We start from the raw sequence: 13,214 nt of genomic DNA on the forward strand, positions 1-13,214 counted from the left end.
GCGTTCCAGGACCGTGTAACGGTTTTCATTTCATCAATATACCACCGGGGCCTATCTATCTACCCTGTGACCCCCGTTCTCGAATGACCCCTCTTGCATGAGGAGCACTTTGGAAAGCTGAGGACTAATTCCTAATGAGAAAGGAAGCCAAGGCAACCTAAACAACTTTCGCAAATGTACCTTGACTCCATGACCAGAACCCTCACTCTCCTGTATGAGGAGCAATCCGGAAATATCAACGACCAATCCATACCGAGCAAAGAAACCAAAGAAAATCAAGCAACCTTCGCAAATGTACCTCAACTCCGCAACCACGACCAGAACTCTTCGAGTCCTCTATACTTCGATGAACTTTCCCAACCCCAAAATGTCATATCCACTTCAGCTTTCTCACCTCTCACTCGTCCTCTCCACACTCCTCTCCATGCTCGTATCCATTCTCGCATCCAAACTCCTGACCATTCTCCTGACCATTCTCCTCTTCATTCTCTTCTCCGCCTTCCTTCACATCCCACATCTCAAGTGCTGTTGGCCGCGAACATGTGTTGACCCAAGTGTTGTCCCGAGAGTCGAAAAGGTCCACGACGGCCGCATCGTAAGGTGGATATTCGACCTTCTTCTCAGTCACGTACTCCTGGGGCGGCGTGGTTGGGTCTTGTTCCGAAGCCGATGAACTAAAGTCCGGGTTTGAGTACCGGCAAACCTCAATGACCGGCGTTGTTGGGGAGTACAAGTTACCGTTGAGCGAGTCTTCGTAGTATGGTGCGGATGAGCCAAACCCCTCAGAGTTGGCCAATACAGCTTGAGTATGATCCGTCAAGCCATATGCCTCCATGCCTCCATCAGTCTTTTGTCTTTTGTTGTCTTTTGGGTACTATCCAAAGGCTGAGACATCATGATCAGTTGTGGGGCGATGAATGGCTTGGGGTTGCTGAGGTTGAACAAGCCACCCCATCGGACAAGATTCGTAGTATCGATTCCCACTCAAACCGTTTGGCTGGTCAAAACGGCTCACCTGGGGTTTGACAGCTTTCTTCTCAGCCCCTTTGATGCTGGGGCTTGACTCTGCACTAGACTTGAAGTCGTGGTTGCTCGAACCCTAAATGTTTGTTAGTCCTGAAACGAGAGTGAGAGAAAGGTAACTTGGAAGTTCGCACCTCCCAAGGCGAGAGCCTTCCCTCTCGGGCTTCTCGGCTGAAAATCCGACGAGGCACCTCGTCGTCGTCATCCACTGCTGCGGGGCGCTTTCGGCTAGGGGGGGTGGCCGACGCTGACTTGTAATTGTACTTGTAGCAGCTGTAGATGTAGTGATCTCCCTCGGCACCGCAAAGGTGGCAGACATAGTCTGCGTCGGGTGGAAGATCAAAAGCAGGGCCCGGGTTTTCGGGGCAGTCCTTGACAAGGTGACCTGAGCAGCTCATTAGTGAAAGACTCAGTCAAATAGCCTTCGGGATTCACCTTTGGTACCGCATCCTTTGCAGGGGTAGTTCTTTGGGACTGGAGAAATGGTGCCGCTCAGACGACCAAGATTTACAAACTCGGGGCTTGTCGTTTCCGCTGGAGGATTGTGAGAATTCCCCCTCAAGGCGAGTGTCAGGGAGAATATGTTCTTTCTCTTGAGTGAGAGTGGTGGTGACTCGGAAAGCTGGCTTCGGGCCTTGGGCGATGGTGTTGTGTCGAGTGCCTTGGCAACAGGCGTGTCGAGGCCCACGATGGGAAATTCCTTGCTGCCACTGTACTCAAATGGTCGGGGGTAGTAACAAGACATGATGTCCCTGACCTCATCCATCTGATCCATGACGAAACCAACCTCCTCGTGCCTCGTACAGTCGAGCACTTCGTCAACACAGGCATCCCACACGCATTCTGCCTTGGACTGACCACATCCTGCGTGGGATATATACCCCATCCAACGGAAGATGGTTTCCTTCTTTTTGACGCCGGTAAGATCAAGAGCTTGGCCGACCATCCAAGAAGCGTAGATGGACACCATGCTGTCGGTGGAGAGGTTTGGAGACGCAGCAGTCATGCGCTTCTCGAGGGTGTCTTGGCGCATGCGACGGAGATCGGTGAAGTTGCGGAGACCAGTGCAACCGACGACCTCGCGCATGTTTTGGAGGATCTTCTCGTTGGAGTCCATCTTGGAGATGAAGGTTGTCAGAGTTGACAAGAAAGAAGGGGAGAATTGGTTGTTGGTGCTTGACAGTGGCTTTGCGAGGGTGGTTGAAACGAAAAGCCGAGTATCAAGAAGGAAATGAGGTGAAGAAGAGAAGTGGGAGATTCATATAGGAAGGAGGGGGTGAAAAAAACGTGCCTCGTCTTCGTCCAAATCGGGATGAGTAGAAAGTGAGTTGTGGGTTGTTGGCGTGTAAAGTGAAGTGAAAGGTGAAGTGAGAGTGAAAGGATGCCGAGAACAATGCAAGCAGGTGGTTACAATACGGCAAGTGCGCACCTGTATTAGACTCGGCTTGCTTCTAGGCAGACAACAGTTCAGCCGTGAAGTCCGATCTCGCTCAACGCCTTCATCCTCCTCCATGTTAAATAGCAGCCCCCAAAGGTGCACATTTGGCTTGCCATTGCCACCAACAATGTGCCCATTCCCCACTGCACCAGGTCATGATAGCTCACATTAAGCATCCAACTCGTGTCAAGAAACAAGTTTAATGAATTTCAAAGAACCCACATAACTCCATGCGTCATACAAAACATGCCCAGCGCTTCAAACCCTCTTCATGCCCCTCTCAGCTTCCCTACCTCTTCTTCAAAGCCGCAAACCTCGCCTCCAAGTCCTTGATGTCTGGCACCTCTCCGTCGGGGCCCTTCTTCTTCGCTGCAGCTTCCATCTTCTTGTTCGGCTTCAGCTCTACCGACCCCAGTGTCACCTTGGGATGCACGTTATCGGTCGTCATCCGGGGTGGCGTCACTGTCAAGGGACTCGTTGGGGGTCCGAGCCTCTTGAGCGGCGTGCTCATCGGCTTGATGTCGTCGGTTCGTAGGGGATCAACAAGAACCTTCTGCTCCTTGCCGCCTGCGTCATCGTCGTCGCCGTCGCCGCCAAGATCGTCATCATCCAGGAGGTCTGGTGGCGGTGTGACCACCTCCCGCTTGGGCCAGTCCACGCCGTACGCCTTGGCAATTTCCTCTAGATATCCAACGACCAGCTCTTCCCGCGGCGGTTCCACGCCCAGCTTCTTTACCACCTTGGGGTTGACCTTTCCGTCAGAGTTCTCCATGGCCGCAAGCACAAACTCCTTGCCATACTTCTCCACCAACAGCCCCCGCACCGTAGCCAGCTCCTTGATCTCCGTCTTGGGCGCAGCGAAAATGAGACTCTTGATGGCCTCCTCGAGGCCCGGGTCACAGACAGAACCCTCCATCAGGCCAGCGCGCGCAAGCAGCAGCTCGCAATACAGCTCGAGAATCTCGTGGAGCTCGGTGGTGATGTCGGATCGGATGATGTTCTCGACGCGGATGCGCGCCGAGTCGATCTTTTCGGCCTCGAGGAGCTGGGCCATTGCCCTTCGCTGCACCTTTCCAAGCTGCTCATCGCGCTGCTGCACCATGCGCAGGCGCGCGATGGCGAGCTTCAGCTGGACCTTGAGTTTGGTCTGCGCAGCCCGGACGTCGTTAGCAATTGCGTCACTGGCTCAGGCCGCTCATGGGCATGGCGGGGTAGCGCGGGGGGCATAGCTCACCAGCAGAGAGGCACCTGGAGGCGCCATAGCGAGTCGATTAAGGGGAGCTGTAGCAGGACGGGAGAAGGCGAACACGGCGGGTGATGGAGAAAGGCGCGAATATCTATCAGTCCAGGCAAGGAAAAGACAGTGTTAAGTGGGAGAGGAGAGCCTGTGGTGGTGTCAACAAGGCAGACGTATCGGGACCCATCGGCCTATGAGCTCGTGCAGTTGCCTCAGCCCCACCACGGCAACCATGAGAGCTTCACCAACAACCACCATGCGGTCCATGCTATGCTAGGCATCACTGATTCTTGAAAACCGCGCTTCAGGCAACGAAGAAAGCCGTGAATAAGTGCACACGCGTCTCACAACTAACCGATCCATACGTCCATACAGCGCCTGTAATGTGATATAAAGTGGATGTGCTTTCAAAACTAGCATCCCCCGAGATGTTGCCTGCTCCGCCCTAAAATTATCCGATAAATCGGACCTAAAATCTATCTATGGTACACTTCCATTCCTAACCAAGCCCATCCGGGGAATATGCAGCTATGTCCATAGTTATAATACCATGCCCGATGCTGCGGCACAGCTCCAGATGACCGCAAGAGATCCTTCATCGCCATAAAACGCCTTGTCCAAACCCTGACAGCCATGCTCGTACACCAGCCAAATTCTCGGCAACGCTTTTCGCGCGCCTTTGTGCAACCAGTCCCTCCTCTCATGGACGGGAAGTGCATCGGTCCTCATCTAGGTACTCATCTACTCCATGCTGGCATCCTCGGCAACCGGAGCGACGCCATCAGTTGCCTCTCCCTTGATAACCTGCTTGCCCTCATACGAAACTCTCCGCCATCCGCATGCTTCCTTGTCGTCCTTGATCAACTCCATCGTAGGGAAGTAGTGCTCATTCTTCTTCATCGTAATGACCCATGGTACGCAATCAAACGTAACCGCCTTCAGTCGGAAGTCTGGATCAATGTTAGTTATCTGTATTCAAGTTGAGGAGGGGATACCGGGGCAGCGTACAGGTGTTGTCAGGAATCTCTCGAGTCGCAGCGATAAATGACTTGAGGTCAGGGGTAGGAGTGCCATTCACATGAGTGATAAAATTCGTCGGCGCAACACCATATTGATAAGCTGGAGAGCCACGAATGCGGCTCGACACATAGACTTCGCTGTGCAGTTTGCTGATTTGCTGGCGGACAGCTTGGTGAGGCCTGTGCAAGATCGCACCGCAGAACGAGACAGCGTGATCCGTCTCTGTATCGTCGACCGAGACGGTTGGGAGCTGAAGCTGCATCTCCTCGCATTCACGGACGATCACGGCGTCCAGGAATTCATGCGAGTACATCACGTCAAAGTCAGAGATTGTCGTGCACATCTTGCCGTTCAAGGTCAGGATGATATCGCCTTCGAGAAGCGACACAGGGTGGTTGGTGCGCTCAAATGTACGCTTGCTAACCATGAACAGCTGGTGATGCGATCGGTTAGCCTGGGTGACCTTCTTAATCCATTCGTCAGAGACGCCCATGACGGATGCCTGGGACATTTGAATAGCTCTGAACTCGACAGAGAGGATTCGCAGTTGGGGAGTCTCCCCCTTCTGGATAGTCTCAATGACAGGGAGCAAGGTCTTGGTACCCAAACCAAGGTAATACTCCTCATCCCGCTGGCTGCACGGTGACCGCTCACCGAGATACGAGAGCCAGAGCGCCTGCACAGTGCCATCGGGGGAAACGAGGACACCGCTGTTGCAAGAAGAGCCCAAGTTGCTGTCAATCGTGATGGCATCCACGTTGACGGCTCGGTATCGAGGAGCGCCCGAGTTCGCAGGGATGGCCACCGCTGTGATCTCGGTGACGGTGGTAGAACCATGCACAACGCGACCGATGCGGTTGTGGCCGAGGAAGTAAGTCTTAGCACCTTGGGTGAGGACTTCGTTGCTAAGACGGGCACTCATCACGGGCGCATCGACAAGCGACGGGTCATACTTGACGATAGCGTAGTTTTGGAGGGGGTGTAGGAACACCACCTTTCCATCAACGATGATGGAATCCGCGATGGTAACAGTGATGTCGCAGAGGTCGTAAGGGACGATAGCTCTCGAAATCAAAACCAATCCCTTCTCAGCGTCGATTACGAGACCCATGCCCCATCTTCGGTTCTTGGGAAATCCGTCCAGCTTCATCGGCATGGTGCAGTTGATGTGAACAAAACTTCGAATGAGGTCCGCGATGCCCGGGTGAGGCATGTGGTCCAGCTCGATAAATGAGGCTGACCGTCGAGCCGGAGGGACAGGGGGGAGAGGATCACCCAGGTCAGTGAAGTCCCATACTCCCGACTCATCATTTCGGACGGCCATCTTCATCTTGGAAGCCCAGTGGCGATCCACATAGATAATAGTCGTGTTCAGGGTGTGCAGGTCTCGTAGGTGTTTGTAAGTGACCACGATTCTCGCACGGTCAGGAATGCCCTTCATCACTTCGATGAAGGTATCGAGGTCCGGAACCTTCTTATGGTCCACGGTCTGAATAATCCATCCATTATCGGTATTCTCGAAACGGAAAGATCCAGCCGACTCGCAGACATAGACTCCCTTGACAGGAACAGCGTAAAGCCTGGCCTGTTGGTAAGAGAGGTCATGGAAGCTGGCGCCTGCAACAGAGACAAAGCGGTCGGGTGTGATCTTGTGGAGATCTCCTACCTTGATCTCCACCTCGACGTCTTGCCCGCCACGCTGAAGATGCACTTTGATAGTCTCGCCGACGTTCGAATCCAGAATGTCGTCGAGACGAATGAACTGAGTAATGAGCTCCCCGTTCACCTTAACGAGGACGTCGCCTTCCATGATCTTCGAATCTGAAGGGCCCTCCGGGAGAACGATCTCAGCAACCAGCATATTGGTCTCGTCAGGGAACTGCTGTCGCATAGCGGCTTCCCATTCTGGAGTCAGGCCCAACCGACGGCATTCATCGAATGGCTTGAGGAGGAACTGGCACTGAATGTCACCTCGAGTGATTGGGTTCCCAGCCTGAATGCACTGCAGGGCTCGCAGGGGTCGGTCGAGAGGCAGGAAGTAATCAGTGGAAGCACCGTCGCATCGACCACCAGCCAACAGAGCGACAGCGCACCCATCCTTGTTCACGACGGGACTACCTGAACTTCCTCCAGTGGCGGCAGCGTTGGCCTGGTAGTAGCATGTATTGAAGTCGCAGTAGCCCTCGCCATATTCAGGGGCGTTTCGGTCCAATCGGCTGATGACTCCGGACATGATACTGAGCTTTTCACCGCCATCGTTTCCGACAACTCGGATCTCAACACCAACTAAACAGGTATGTTAGCTTTCTCATATTCGGGGTCGTATTTGGAGGAGCGGCAGGGCGCATACCCTTAGCAAGGTCGGGACATAGTTCCAGTCCATCAACCTGCATGTACTTGATCGCCTTGGGATCGTATTTCAAGATACCGAAGTCGTGGACGGGGTCGCGATAGACGGGGTAGCAGTCGACTTCTTCGTGGTTGGAAAAGACACAGTGGCCCCAGAACGGGCCAGAGCCGACGACGTGACGGTTTGTCAGGATGTATCTAAACAAGGGAAGTGTTAGTCGTGTCGACACCAGAGGTCATATCGCGGGATTACAAACCCTCGTTGAGAGTCGACGACATATCCAGTAGCCTCACTGGACACGGCAGGGTCGGTGTCGAAAGAGCAGGTCTGGCAGAAGCGGATGGCGACGACATTGCGCACAACCTTCTGGATGGTATCCTGCCACTCTCCCAAGCTTCCTGGTGTTCCGATATACATGGCGGCGTGTGAGTGAAGATCGTCGGTGAGGTCAGAGTGGTCGTCGTACTCGACAATATCGGGTGTGTTGTCATCAGCCGAGAGCTTTCCGTTGACGGGTCGCTTGGACGGGGGAGCCTGGTCGGGCGAACTCGGGGCCTTTCTCTTGGCCCTTGCCGAGGCCGCAGTACCGTTCATGATGACGAAGTGTGTTGGGTCGCGACGAGGGACGAGACGGCGGGCGCGAAAAAAAGGCAAGGTTTCGGGATCGCGAGTCGAGAGCTCAGGGAGCGTGGAGACGGGAGTGGGATGGGGACGACGAGATATTCGGACTGGGAAAACGGGCAGGGCGTTGGGCCAAGGGTCGCACTCGCAATCGCAAGAAGGTCTACTCGGCGCGACTAGGGACGACGGCGCATCCAGACAGGCCTCTGGTCAGCGCGGATGAAGGAAAATACGAGCAGGTCGAATCTGCAAAGGAGTGATGATGGAGGGAATCACGGCGCATGTGACGGCACGCTGAGTCTGGGGAAAAAAACGATGCACACCTTTCGCCTTGCACCTTGCGCCTTGGGCCTTGGCCTCGCGGGCGTGTGGATCAGCAGGAATATTGCATAAGGCCCAACTCTACGGCTCCCTGGGGGCGGTGGGGCAAACAACGCCACGCTTCCGACCGTCATTTTGCCCCTGCACCCACTACAACCACGGGCAGGTTCAGGGGCCTTCAGGGGGGGCCATCCGCTGCATCATCGCCATCATCGCCCCAGGGCTGCCTATCACGGGCCCTCCCACTGTGCAGCTGGGGCGACGTTACCCACTAAAAAAGTCACCTTATGTAAGGCGACGCCACCGTGCATACCGTAGGTACCCGGACGGCCTGGTCTGCACCCACCTCGATCCTCCACACTCAGACTACATGTGGTGAGGGTGTGGACTTGGCCGGAGGTGGGTGGCACAACACCAACCAGCTTCGCGCACAGCCGTTCTCCTCAACGTGGTGGTGGGCGTGTGAGACTTGTTCCACTTGTTCTGTTGTGTGCTCGTGCGCCGGGCTTCGTTCATTACTAACCTGCGACAGTTCTTGCATACTCAGCGAAGTGTGCAACCGGTTCTCGGCCTTGAATGCATGTCTTATATCAAGCACACCTCCGCACACCTTCGCACACCTTTATTGACCTCCATCTCCCGCACACACGACTCGGATCCGACGCAGCTGACCTCGCTCTCGAGTCCGGCTGCCCTGGTTCTGCGACAATCCTTCCGTCTTATCACTTTGTATGCCGGCAGTGTTGAGCCCCCCCGCTACACCCGGCTATGCTTCATCGTGCAAAGGAGGGCCTGAGAGACATTCCATGCACGCGTCCAAGACAGCAGCCGTATCTGAGACACGGAGCCAGACGTGGACGGCTCCGGCACCACAAGTCCGGTGGTATCGCAGTTTTTGTTGCACCACACTCGGATCCCAGGTGACCATGATCATGTCTCGTGCGATGCGTATGAAGTGGGTGATGTGATAACCCGATGCTCATATCCAAGCTGGATAGTTGTATCGTGTGTAAATATTGCAACTGGAAAATTCTATGCGTCGTCACATCCACACTCGGCTCCTCTGCTCCTCTTCGTATTATCGTATCCTCGACACCCTCATACCTCCCATTATGATCACCGGGCTAGTTTTACTTTGGTAGGGCACTCTCAAGGTCAGTCTCTCTGCCTCCGTACCATGCCTTGAAGCAAGTCTTCTGTCGATCGCTGCCTCTTTTCTGGATGTGAGATGCACGCCGGCCAGTGGATAAGGTGGCCTCGCCGCTTTCTCACGAACCTAGTGTACAAAGCCCAGGCGCAGAAAACCGCCGCAACGCTGATGGTGGCAGGCCATTCAAACTGGCTGGGCGACGAGAGAATAATAGTCAGCGTGTACGAGCACATCTCAAATACGTTTTGCCAGCTTGCTTCCACGGCAGAGAATGCGCCTCGGATTTCCGCCTCGACTTCCTAAACGCGGCAGTTAGTACTTGGAGTATGGTTTGCTTTCCATAGTGACAACTTGCCTCCTGAACAATGATCTGCACCGATAAGTCGAAGCCCCAGAGTCCTACGCGACTCAGTATTATACCACCGACCAAGCCCAAAGTTGACACGAGGCTGTTATCCGCATATTGCCAAAAGATGGACATGCCGATGGCCAGGCAGCTTACCTGCCAGCTCGAAAACCAGAGTCCAGCACGGACAGGACCTATCTTGGCCATCAACCATGGGCCAACCCAAGTGGCCAAGACCTCGAAAATCACAGAGACGGTCCTCGTAGCGGCAATCTGGGTGGGAGTGTAGCCAGTGGCCAGCAAATAGGTCACCGTCTGTCCACTAAAAGATAGCACTGTAAAATACAACAGCGTACCCGCAAAGGAAGCCATAAAAACTGGGTGCCTGAAATAAGCCAACGTATCCTCGCCAGCCTTCTTCATAGAGCGTGTGATGAATCGCCATCTTGGGCCACGTGCTTGATCCGCAGTTTGATCGTGTTCTGGCGTGAGGCTGGGTGCTCTCTTTGGCTGCTGCAACTCCGGCACTTGATAATAGACCTGCTTGAGTGAGCAGGTGACGTAGTAGGTTAACTGCTCCGGGTACACATACCTTGGCAATGGAAAAGTACTCGATGACGACAGAAATGCAATTCATTCCTAAGTTTACCATGATTGCGGTCTCAGTCGAGACGCCATCAACAACTCCAATGAAGAAGGGCCCAAAGAGTTTACAAACGAGGTCGATGCGTCTCATTTGGGAATTCATGGCTGTATCGCCAAGATCATGTCAGAGGCAATGATTCAGAGGGTTCAGCGGATATGAGACTCACATCGAAGTGCCGTCGCATCGTCTTTAGCCACTACAATGACCTATACCATGATTAGAATGCGTTAACCCCAAATGTTCCCAGGGATGTGGTACCCAGTCTCGCTCGACAGACACAAGGTTCATCATGGCGGCCAGCTTCTCAATGCAAGCCATAACAACCAGCAAGACAAGAAGACCAGCCCGTAGCATCTGAGAAGCATGCTGTACCCTTCCTAAAACGAAGAAGATGGTGCAAGACACAGCGACGGCGGCCCGTTGCAAGACTACGTCACGTCAGCAGCCAGGTCCAATGTCGAGGACGCAAGTCAATTTGCCTCACCGATCGACCTCCTGACTACCTTCAGCCGGTCCTCGCGATCAATGTACTGCCCTACCAACGAAGACAGCACAATGGCCGACGCCCCACGGACCATGGCGTACACCGACATGGGCAGAAGCGTGCCGGGGAATATGGAGGCCAGGTACAAGACGCTGCCGAACTCGAAGACGCGGGTGTTGCACGTGGACAGGAAGTGCGACACGTAGAGGCGCCGCGTGCTGTTGCCGAGCGTCCACCGGCTGTCATCGTGGGAGTCTGGGCCATCATCTCCGGTGTTGCGTGACGACGAATTGGGCTGGGAGCCGAGCAGCGGCGTTCTCTCTCCGTCGGCGCCAGCCGTGGGCGACATTGGGTCTACCGGTTGGTACATGTCGCCAATGGATCACGAAGCGCCTCTTCCAAGCAATTGGTGTTGATTTATTCCATCGCGACAGATGGCTGTGGCGGAATGGAATTTAACCGTCGGTGAGCCTTGGGGTTGCACTGACAGGAGGCTCCCGACTATCGGCGAAGGTGGATGCGTATATGGAGCCCCGGCCCGTCCAGGATATTTCCCCAATGGGCTGATTCTGGCCGCTCGGCGCCAATGATTGCCGGCAACTAACTTAGCTCTTAAGTAGACGGTCCTCGTTTCTAACGGCACGGTCGGCCCATCCCCGACATGTTGCCTAACGAAGCGAGAATGTCGACGTGGGTATTTGAGCATTTCGTCTTTCCCCCAACAAGATTCAATAGCAGATCATGGGACCCTGGGAAAATTACATGACAATCTCTCGCAGATGCAAATAACCGTAGTTAAATCCTTGTCACCGGATTTGGTTCGTTTCGTAGTATTCAATAGCAACCCAATGCAGTCTGATGCTGGAGAATCCATGCATTCCAATCCTTAACACCCATGTTCACCTCAGTCTCCAGGCACTCGATGCCCTCTCACCTAACAATGACGTCATCCCTTTGTACAAGACCCATGTCCGTCTTATCGGGGGAAAATGTGTACTTCATTCAGCTGGTTCTGCTTCTAAATACTGCGACAACTGATATGAAGGTGAGAAGCTAAGCTCTTCAATAGAGCAGCAACTGCCAAGTTCTCGCCATTCCTCGTTTGGCTTAGAAATTATTTATGACGGTCTCTGAGTTCTCATTGCTGGATATTCTAGCTCCGCAGCCTACCCTAAGACGCTATCATTCTCCCTCAGATCCCTCGGATGTGAATGCTATTTGTGTGTCAAGATGCGACGACATCATTGAAAAGAAAAACCAGTGGAAAGCCGCGGTTCCAGTATTCACATCACTTCCAAAAGTAATTCATACGCGAGCCCGCCGGTTGGATTGCTTCGTGTCTAGGCTTTGGTGGAATTTGGACTCAGTCCTCGTCCTCATCCCCATCAGCCTCGGCCTTGATGGAAGCGGTGATGTCTTCATCATCCTGGTCCTTCTTGGCCTTGGCAGGGCGTCTTGGGGTTCCTGGTGTGTACATGTTAGCCCTACTTCAGGAACCGCATATTAACTGTGAAGTTCCTCACCTGTAGCGGCGCGCTTGCGGGGTGTCGCTTTCTTAACACTCAGAGAGTTGCCATCGCTGTCTTCATCATCAGTGGGAACTGGAGCCTTCTTCGCACGAGGCTTGCGGGCTAGATAAAAAACGGCGTTAGATTCGATCGAATTTCAACAACGTTTCGAGTATGCAAAACGGGTTAAGACTTACGAGTGGCGGTTCTTTTGGTTGGAGTAGCCGCGGCCTCAGAATCCCCACTACCCTTTTTCTCCTCAAGGTCAGAGACTGCCTTGTTAATCTTGGTCCACATGTTCTGGAGCGACTTGGTGGTACGACCAGGCATGACGACACGAGACCAGTTAATCTGCTTGCCATCCTCCTTGAACTGGGCAACAATTCGGAGGAGGAACTGATACTGTTTGGGCGGCATGTTAGACAAAGCATGGAGTGGATCAGCACAAAAGAGGTCACTCACCTTGGCCTCTTCGGTCCAAGGAAGGACCTTGCCTTCGCCCTTCTCAGTGTCGGACATGGTGGATGGAATAGGTGTGAAGAACAAGACTTGAGAAGGAAGTTTCAACGGATGCCAGAACGGTGACCTCTGACGTTGTGTTTAGGTGGGTTTCAGGTGATGTTGGGTGTGTGAGGGAGAAGTGTTGAGAGAGAAGTGTGCCGGCGGAGAGGGAAACGGCTTATGAAAGGGGATGGAAGGCAGAAGTGTTATAGGTAGTGTGCGGGTTTCGGGTGAAAGAAGTGGTGGCGCTTCTTGCTGAAAAGAGGCGTGAATGAGGTAAAGAGGCTGAAAGGCGAGGTGAGGCACCTGCAGCAAGGGTTGAGCGTGGAGAATGGGGTGAGAGGGAAGGAAAGGTGAGTGTCGAGGAAAGGAGGTTGTTCGCTCGTGGACCAAACGCGAGGTAAACAGCACTCGTCACTTGTTGATGCGGGCCAACGCAACGAGGCCCTTAGGCTCCGAATAAACAGCGAGTCACGGTGATTGTGATTCACCGTTTGCACGGTTACTAGGGGAATGCAAACGCTAGACGAACGTTGTGCGAAATGTTTGAGACCAAAGGCAGGGTGCGT

General features: G+C 53.9%; 5 protein-coding genes across 5 annotated transcripts; all 5 read right to left on the reverse strand.

The window, feature by feature from the left end:
* Positions 1–397: 397 nt before the first annotated feature.
* Positions 398–2,140, reverse strand: BGZ61DRAFT_526876 (uncharacterized protein; the record flags this gene model as incomplete). Its single annotated transcript, XM_046253025.1, has 4 exons — positions 398–874; positions 1,016–1,099; positions 1,158–1,408; positions 1,459–2,140. 4 exons carry the CDS (start codon positions 2,138–2,140, stop codon positions 398–400), a joined length of 1,494 nt encoding a protein of 497 aa, XP_046110645.1.
* A 254-nt stretch (positions 2,141–2,394) lies between these two features.
* BGZ61DRAFT_86861 (regulator of Vps4 activity in the MVB pathway-domain-containing protein) lies at positions 2,395–4,047 on the reverse strand. The gene is made up of 2 exons (XM_046257166.1): positions 3,696–4,047; positions 2,395–3,608 (listed from the first exon to the last, which is right to left on the reverse strand). The coding sequence occupies exons 1-2, from the start codon at positions 3,720–3,722 to the stop codon at positions 2,751–2,753; spliced, it is 885 nt and encodes a 294-aa protein (XP_046110646.1). The 5' UTR covers positions 3,723–4,047; the 3' UTR covers positions 2,395–2,750.
* A 1-nt stretch (position 4,048) lies between these two features.
* On the reverse strand, positions 4,049–7,757 carry BGZ61DRAFT_86853 (PDZ-like domain-containing protein). The gene is made up of 4 exons (XM_046257165.1): positions 7,325–7,757; positions 7,069–7,265; positions 4,707–7,004; positions 4,049–4,648 (listed from the first exon to the last, which is right to left on the reverse strand). The coding sequence occupies exons 1-4, from the start codon at positions 7,660–7,662 to the stop codon at positions 4,440–4,442; spliced, it is 3,042 nt and encodes a 1,013-aa protein (XP_046110647.1). The 5' UTR covers positions 7,663–7,757; the 3' UTR covers positions 4,049–4,439.
* Positions 7,758–9,165: 1,408 nt separating this feature from the next.
* On the reverse strand, positions 9,166–10,985 carry BGZ61DRAFT_340177 (Ferroporti-1; the record flags this gene model as incomplete). The annotated part of the gene is made up of 5 exons (XM_046239287.1): positions 9,166–9,455; positions 9,512–10,046; positions 10,099–10,256; positions 10,359–10,580; positions 10,637–10,985. 5 exons carry the CDS (start codon positions 10,983–10,985, stop codon positions 9,166–9,168), a joined length of 1,554 nt encoding a protein of 517 aa, XP_046110648.1.
* Positions 10,986–11,618: 633 nt separating this feature from the next.
* BGZ61DRAFT_86975 (uncharacterized protein) lies at positions 11,619–12,790 on the reverse strand. The gene is made up of 4 exons (XM_046257167.1): positions 12,607–12,790; positions 12,342–12,546; positions 12,160–12,267; positions 11,619–12,100 (listed from the first exon to the last, which is right to left on the reverse strand). The coding sequence occupies exons 1-4, from the start codon at positions 12,661–12,663 to the stop codon at positions 12,000–12,002; spliced, it is 471 nt and encodes a 156-aa protein (XP_046110649.1). The 5' UTR covers positions 12,664–12,790; the 3' UTR covers positions 11,619–11,999.
* Positions 12,791–13,214: the final 424 nt, after the last annotated feature.

This window comes from Ilyonectria robusta (genome assembly GCF_021365365.1).
Source record: "Ilyonectria robusta strain PMI_751 chromosome Unknown BGZ61scaffold_2, whole genome shotgun sequence".
Classification (NCBI taxonomy): Eukaryota; Fungi; Ascomycota; class Sordariomycetes; order Hypocreales; family Nectriaceae; genus Ilyonectria; species Ilyonectria robusta.

What these genes read in the sequence shown, in the direction of transcription:
- BGZ61DRAFT_86861 (XM_046257166.1), bottom strand. Translation starts at nt 3,722, where the DNA reads ATGGCGCCTCCAGGTGCCTCTCTGCTG. An exon ending in CTCCAGGTGCCTCTCTGCTG is followed by an intron (nt 3,609 to 3,695) that starts GTGAGCTATGCC and finishes CGGGCTGCGCAG; the next exon opens with ACCAAACTCAAGGTCCAGCT.
- BGZ61DRAFT_86975 (XM_046257167.1), bottom strand. Translation starts at nt 12,663, where the DNA reads ATGTCCGACACTGAGAAGGGCGAAGGCAAGGTCCTTCCTTGGACCGAA. An exon ending in AACCAAAAGAACCGCCACTC is followed by an intron (nt 12,268 to 12,341) that starts GTAAGTCTTAAC and finishes TTTTTTATCTAG; the next exon opens with CCCGCAAGCCTCGTGCGAAG. An exon ending in CCGCAAGCGCGCCGCTACAG is followed by an intron (nt 12,101 to 12,159) that starts GTGAGGAACTTC and finishes TGTACACACCAG; the next exon opens with GAACCCCAAGACGCCCTGCC.
- BGZ61DRAFT_86853 (XM_046257165.1), bottom strand. Translation starts at nt 7,662, where the DNA reads ATGAACGGTACTGCGGCCTCGGCAAGGGCCAAGAGAAAGGCCCCGAGT. An exon ending in GTCGTCGACTCTCAACGAGG is followed by an intron (nt 7,266 to 7,324) that starts GTTTGTAATCCC and finishes TCCCTTGTTTAG; the next exon opens with ATACATCCTGACAAACCGTC. An exon ending in ATGTCCCGACCTTGCTAAGG is followed by an intron (nt 7,005 to 7,068) that starts GTATGCGCCCTG and finishes ATACCTGTTTAG; the next exon opens with TTGGTGTTGAGATCCGAGTT.